Genomic DNA, 7,576 nt, shown 5'->3' on the forward strand with positions numbered 1-7,576 from the left:
TGGCCCATCATCAAACCCATCCTCCAGAGGGAGTCTCATCCTCCAAGGCAGTCTCAGCACCAGAGGGAGGGGAGGAGGCTGAGACCCTCAGGATAGGGGTCTTGTTTCAGCCACAAGGGTAGCTCAGGCCTGGGGTCAGCGTACTCCTTGTGCATATATTGTGTATATATGAGTGAGTGTATGTCTGTGTATCCATGTGTAGCTGTGTGTGGCAAGGTGCGAATGTGTGCACATGAGTGTGAGTGTGCTGGTTTGAGAGTGTGCCTCTATATGTCTGTCTGAGTGACCACATGTTTGTCTGGGCATGTGCCTGTGTGTGTCTGTGTGTACCCATGACCGTGTGTGTTTTTGGTTCGTTGCTATGATGCAGTGCTGCCTGTGTCTCTCCATCTCTGTCAGCATTTCTGTGGATGTCTCTGTGCATCTCTGTATGGGTCAATGTGGCTCTTTGTCTCTCTTTTTGGAAGCCACTCTCACAAACTCTCTTCCACTCCCTACCAGGAGCCAGCTCCAAAATCCTGGGGATTTGGGAGAAGCACTCACCAGCTCAGCAGAGGCCAGTTCCTTCCTGGAAGGCCTAGACTTTAATGGCAAATTCCAGTCTGTAGACCATCGTGTCTGGAAAATGAAAAAAACAACCACCACCACAGACAAGAGTGATGATCTCAGTGTGAAGGAGTCCAGTGATAACTCACATGCTCCTGAGGCCTGAGGCCAGGAAACGGGAACTCTGGAGATCCGCCCAAGCCCACACAGGGTTTGGAGGGGGCCTTGCCTCCTCCAGCAGCCAGCCCAGATGTTCCCCATGTCTGGGATGATGGGGGAGACAGGGTCTATACCTCAGCATTATCTGGATAAATCAAAGGATAAGGGAAACTCAAACTGGGGAGAGTTGAGGCTGGAGGGAGCTAGCATCCTATGGTGTGCAGGGACAGAGCTCCTCAGGGGAAAATGCTGCTCCTCCGGAGGGGGAGTGAGGGCTTACCGACCGAAAATGGTCTCCACTATGGGGGTGTCCAAGCAGCTGAGAACCTCTTTAAGCAGAGAGCACACCTGACCCAGGGGCAGAGAGAAGAGTTAGGCAAAGTGACACTTTAGGGGTACCCAGGGAGCAGCAGCATCCCCAGGAAAGATTCTCTGGGGACATTTTCTGTCATTACTCTTATTTGATTCTCAGCAATCCCACATCCACACTGGGCAGAAGGAGAAACTGAAGGCTTGTGTGTGAAGTGCCCAATCACAAAGAGCCACTGCTCACTCTGTGACGTGACATCTGTTTCTAAATAGGGTGGGCTCCTCTAGGAGGGGTGAGATTCTGGTTACAGGAGGCACCCAAACATGAGCTGGAAGAGGGCTCATCTGTGCCTTAGAGGGCTGCACTGGGAGTTTCTTGGGGCAGGGACCAGTGCATTTCAGCTGCAGTGTGAACTAGCACAGGGCTTGGTCCAGAGCAGGCACCAACCAATGCGTTTTGAAAGATGGAAAAAAGAAACATGCACAGATGCGTTAATGGAGAGATAGACTGATGGAAGGAATTTACTTATTAAGCTGAGGGACTCAGAAAAGCTCACCCCGGGGCCTCTCTCAGTCTGATAAGCTCTAAGAACCAAGGATCAGGAGCCCCCACTTCTACCCACTTACCTTGCTCTGCACCAGCCCAGGAAGGATCTTACTGAGGCTTTTCAAGAGCCTTTGAAAGGGGACAGGGACAAATCTGAAAGGGAAAAGCCATGGGGTGATGCAGAGGCCTGGGGTTGGTATGCTGAAGGCTTCAGAGGGACCACTGTGCCCAAGGCAGTGTCAGCACCAAGTAACTGAGAATGGGCCTTGTCCATCCACACCCGCATGCCAGCAAACACCAAGGGGCCTATCCAAAGGGAGTCACACCCTACACAGCAGTGCACACAGTAGGTGTGTGTAGAATAAACACATAGTTCCAGTACACAGTAGGTGCTCAATGAGACTTTGTAGAATCCATAAATGGAGGAACAGTGCATAGTATGTAGTTGTCATGAGGATTCAAGAAGATGATACATGTGAAGCACAGTATATGTGTTCAGTAAGTGTGAGCCATGATGATGATGACTCCTGCATATTACGCAGGACTCAGTCTCTCTTGTGACAGTAACTGAAATCAGTAACCCAGTTATGCTCCAGAGCTATTTTACCCCTCACTGGGACAAAGCACATTCACACCGATTATCTTAGTGCATTCTGTCAACAACCCCGATGTGGCTCCATATTACAGTTATCTGGAGAAGCTGAGACTCAAGTTGGGAAGCAGTGTCCAAGTTCACACAGGAAGCCCTCCACCTCTCTCCATGCCCCTCTGGTAGGTGGAACTTGAACTCAGATTTCTTGTTGCCTAATCTAGCATAAAATTGGTCAGTCCAGCCTAACAAGGGTTAAGTGACTATTTACCGATCCATTTACCTTTTCATCTATCCCTCTACTCCCAACTATCCATCTTCCCTTCCTCCTATTCATCTTCTCACCATTCCCCCCTCCCACTCATCCATTACACCATTGTTCCATCTTTCCAACCATCCACCCATCATCCCATCCTATTGTCTCTGGGCAGGAGAAGTCAATTCTCTGGCCTCACCTATTAAGCAGGGTGATTTTCAGGCTGTCAGCAGAGTGAGTGCAGCTGTCAAGGACCAGGGGGATATTCTTCTGTTCATCTTGTGCAGTTAAGAGTTCTGCAGTGATGTTTAGCTTCATACCCCCATTTCACAGACTTCCGACCAGGAGCCTGTGGACAAGACAGTCTGGTACTACATTCCAAGGCAGAGGAGGCTTTTTCTTCTTGCCAGGAATGCCAGCCTCATCTCACTCCATCTAGCCCACACCTGTACTCATCTCGTTTCCCAATAGGTGAAACCAAGTATCAAAGAGGTCAAGTTAGCTTCCCAAGTGACCCAAGGTCACTCAACATAGGAGCAAAAGAGCTGAATTTGGAGGTTCATGTCCCGTAGACTTCAACACTCCCTTTTTGGTTCCCCGTGGTCATCAGAGTCTCCTTTGGTGAGTCATCTTCCAGCCTCCCTTGGAGCCCACTCACACATTCACATTGAGGATCATGTCCAGAGGGATGGTGACATAGAAACGGCGGCCATCAGGACTCTGCACAGTGTCAAGGTCCAGCAGCCGGGGATGAGTGACCTTCACACTACCCAGGGAGAGCCATAGGAGACAGAAACATTAGGTCCTCTATCCAAAAATGTAGAAACCACATTTAACCCAAATTTACCCATCCCAGAGGTGGAGCTACCCATGAGATGGAGTCTTGTAGCAAAAGCCAGATGGGTTTTGAGTCACACATCAGTCTTTCCCAACCTCTGCGCTGGGTCAGATCCTGACACACACATGGCCCTCTCCAGATCTCAAGTCTATGAGGAATTGCAGGATAGAGACTGTGTCTGGGTTATGTTGGCATCCTGTATGCCAGCTTAGAGCCTTACAAAGAAAGGGGCTACTCCACATTGGTTGACTTTGTGGATTGATGAGCGGGTGGCTGGATGGACATGTGGGTGGATGGGTGGAAAAGTAAATGGCTAGATGGAAGGAACGATGGGTGAATGGATGGATGGATGGCTAAGTGGATGAGTGGATGATGTATGGGCAACTGGCGTAAGTCTTTCATAAAGATTTATGGTTAGGAATCACTCATCCCACTATGACCTTGAATGGCAGGTTAATCAGCAATGTTTATCGTGGATATTGAGGAGCAGGAAGTCAGGGAGAATGGAGAGGGGATGGAAGTAAGCCTTTTCTCTGGGCCAGCCACTGTGCCAGGTGATTTATATTCTCTCCAGTCCCCCCAATCTTTGTTCTCTGTGGATACCGTAATCTTCCTTTTAGAGATGGAGAAACCAATCACAGAGAGACTGAGTGTCTTGCCCCAGGTCACCCAGCAAGCACATGGTGAATTTAGAAGTCGAACTCAAGGCTATCTGTTTGTCTTCAAGTCAGGAGCAAGCACTGGGTGGGAAAGAGTCTTGGAAATGGCTTTGATCCAGCCCTCTGAAGGACTCAGCCTTTTCCAGCTTCCTGGCATCAAGCTTTCCATTATTGCTCCTTGCTTGGAGAGCTCTCAGGTGTCTCATGGGAAACACTGTATTATGTTATTCCATGGACATCACATTGATGATGTAACTGAGGAGAGGAGCTTACACAGTGTTGCTTACTCCGAAGGCCGCCTGTGTTCTAAGGGATTCCATAGGTGAGGGGAACAAAATTATCATGTGTAGTGAAAAAAGCCTTGGGTCTGGACTTAAGTGAATTGGAGTTAGATCCCTGACTTTGCATCGCTCTCGTTGTGTGAGCACAAGTGCCTTTCTGTGCCTCAGTTTTTCCATCTGTAAACTGGGGATTATCAAATCGAACTTGGAGGGTTGTTGGGAGGATTACAGATGATGCTGGGAACTCAGGACACGCTTCTGGACTGGGGATGGTTATTGGTTCAAGAGGGCTGTTATTCCCTACCAGACTGTGAGAATGGTCTCAGACCGAGTCCTGAGCTCATCTTCAGACCACTCCCTCCCTCCTTCCAGGCCACTGCCTGCGGCTGTCTGATCTCCAATGGGGGTTCTCTCTTGGGGAACAAGGCCCTATTTTAGGGTTACTCACTCAATGATGTTCATGAAACGGATCACGGTAGCAATTTTCCCAAGCAGGCCCCCAAACACGGCTTTGGTAGTGACTCCTTCAGCCTTCAGGGTGTTCGAGAGTGGAAGCTTTTCAAGACTGCCCAACAGACCCTCAGATAACAAGCCATTGCTGAGAGCTGGAAATGGATATAGGGGTCCTCGCGGGTCAGATTTGACAATTCCAGATCCTTAGCCCCACTCTCTCGCTCATCCCTGCCCCCCTCCCTCCACTGGACAGCTGGACACACAGCTGAAACAGGTTTTCACAGAATCTCACTTACCAATACTCAAGCTTCCAGCAAAATCTGTGTGACTTAGGGCCGGGGAGGGAGTCACAGTCAAGGGCTGGGTCTGGTTTGGGCTCAAGGGTAGAGTTTCCAGGAGGGCTGTGGTCTGGCCCAGCAGCCCACAGAAGACGATGAGGCCCCCAATCTGAAACATCTTCTATCTTGGTATCTGAGGACAGAATGACTGGTCCAATGTGGCACAGATACCAGAGAGGAATTCATCCATCTGCCCTCACCCCAGCACACCAGGGAGAGAAGAGCAATAGCTAACACTGCACCCCATTTCCTCCGAGCCAGGCCTCAGGCTGAGCACTGCACACTCAGTCACCCATGTCATCCCAACCACACCTTTAGACGTGGGCACTCATCACTCGCATTGCACAGGTGAGGACATGGGGGCCTAGTGAGCTTAGGTAACCTCCCCCAAGGTCACAAGCACACAACGCAGACAGGATTTAAGGCCAGAACTTTTTGACCCAAAGCCTCTGTTTAAACTAAGTGACCATCAGATTTACTCTCCAATTGGGCTTGCTCACAATGGTTTGAATCAGACAAAGCATTTGAAAAAACTAAACACACCAGTGGCTGAGGGACTGAACTGCTTTGCCATTATCCCCATTAAGTCCATTGGTCTGGGTCCAGCCCTCAATGGTTTGTGGAAGTCCTTGCAAGTCACAGAATATCAGAGGCCACACTGTCATAGCCACCATCTCATCCAGATGAGTGCTGGGGAAACCCTGGGGCCACGCAAAGTCCTCATTGCACAAAGACAACCAGGGGATCAGAGAGGAGTAATGACTTTCCCCAGGTCACACAGCAAGTTGATGGTAGAGTTGTGGTTGTAGGTAGGTTTCTGAACCCTCCCATCACCCACTTCACACACACACGCACACATACACACACACTCTTTTCTTCACCTTTCTCCTTTCTCTTCTCTCGCAAGCGAACCTGGACAAACATCTGGGGCAAACCCTGACATCTGGCTCCCTTTTACACCATCCTCACCCAGATACCATCAACCCTCTCAAGGGCCTATCTGGCAGCCAGCAAAGGTGCCCAAAGCTGGGACTGGTACCTACACTTTGCAGACACCTGGCTGCTTTGGGCAAAAGTCCGTCAACTGGCTGATTTCACCAAAGCACCATCCTTGTTGTGGCTGGCTGGGATCGAAAGAGCTGGTTGTGGCTTGCCTGGGGAGGTAAATTTGGATCAGGGCCTCTGAATCACTTTTGGGAAACAGACCTTTTATGGATACAATGAAACCTAAGGAGGATATTTCCAGAAAAATGCGTCAAAATGTACAAAATTGGGTGGATTTTAGGAGGTTTGTGGATCCTGGTGTGAATCCACAATGGCAACCTCAAGTTAAAACTCTTACTTATGGAATGGGCAGGTCTCACCTGGGCTTCTCAGAGGTCCTGGCGGCTGTCCTGGTCTCCTCTCCCCTCCCCTGTTCGCTTCCGCTGAGGAGGCAGCCTCTTTTATAGTGTGGGAATCAGGAAATGTGCGATCGGATGATGGGTTTCTAGATAATTCAGAATTCTGCAGTCTGGTGGTGTCCTTCAGGGCTCTCCAAAGTAAACCATTGCCAATCACATTTTAAGTAGATGCGACAGTTAAGCCATTTGATCGGCAAGATAAACAGAGAACAACTTGAGATTGGGACATCGTTCAAGACTTCATGGTTTCATGAGTGGGGCTCAGGCTGGGGACCTACGCTCCGAGGTGGCCTGGAAGATCAAATTTAGAACACTAGGAGAAGCAGCCAACTGGAGCCAGGAAGGGACCTCAGGCTCCTATCTAGGCCCTTTTCCATTCCTGGTCCTATTCTTTCTCTCCAAACTGTCCAAGTGCCAAAAAGAGAATCTGTCTCTTTTTTTCCTACATCTTGGAATTTGTGAGTCCCTATTGCATGACAGTTCCATGCTGGGGGAGATACATCCTCACCAGAACTCTAGGGGGAAGGGGCTGCTGCTCCTCCTCCACAGAGGCGGAAACTGAGGCCCAGCAGGGACAAGTGCCCAAAGACACAGGGAGGATGTGACAGAGTCAGAGCTCAACTCACTGGATGATAATAACCATACAAACAGTGTCAACAGCTGACACTTGCTGAGCTCTTGCTGTATGCCAGGCCTGCAACTGACATACATCATCTGACGTACATCACCTCATGAATCCTTGTAACTTTGTGTGAGGTGGGAATGAGGACCCCCATTGACAAGGGGAAACTGAGGTTCAGGGTGTGAGTTGATGCATCCACAGTTGCACAGTGGGTGTGGGGCCGAGGCATCTACACTCCGGTCCTTTCTCTGAGTCACTGTGCTGAGGGACAAAGACGCCTTCTGAACACTCACTGACCATTGTGCTTTCCTGCATCCTTGAATTTTACGCTTTCCTGAAATTTCACTTTTATATCCTGGAAAAGTCTTTCCAGCTTCCCAGGCCTGAGGGATGCTGTGCATCCTGGTCTCTACCTTTACCCTTTTTTCCTCCCTTCCCCAAATGAAATAACAGCATTTGTCCCCAGAACTTGGGCCTTTGGAGTCTCTTTTATAGATGAAAGTACTGAGGAATGGAGACATGAAGGTCTTAGAGTGGGGAGAGCATGTCTTGCTCTGCTGAATCTAACACCTTATT

General features: G+C 49.5%; 1 protein-coding gene across 1 annotated transcript; it reads right to left on the reverse strand.

Moving 5' to 3' along the window:
* Nucleotides 1-981: 981 nt before the first annotated feature.
* LOC106833766 (BPI fold-containing family A member 1) lies at nt 982-5,093 on the reverse strand. The gene is made up of 6 exons (XM_070486356.1): nt 4,934-5,093; nt 4,633-4,789; nt 3,067-3,172; nt 2,606-2,718; nt 1,642-1,714; nt 982-1,053 (listed from the first exon to the last, which is right to left on the reverse strand). The coding sequence occupies exons 1-6, from the start codon at nt 5,091-5,093 to the stop codon at nt 982-984; spliced, it is 681 nt and encodes a 226-aa protein (XP_070342457.1).
* Nucleotides 5,094-7,576: the final 2,483 nt, after the last annotated feature.

The sequence above is a fragment of the Equus asinus genome, chromosome 15, assembly GCF_041296235.1.
Source record: "Equus asinus isolate D_3611 breed Donkey chromosome 15, EquAss-T2T_v2, whole genome shotgun sequence".
Classification (NCBI taxonomy): domain Eukaryota; kingdom Metazoa; phylum Chordata; class Mammalia; order Perissodactyla; family Equidae; genus Equus; species Equus asinus.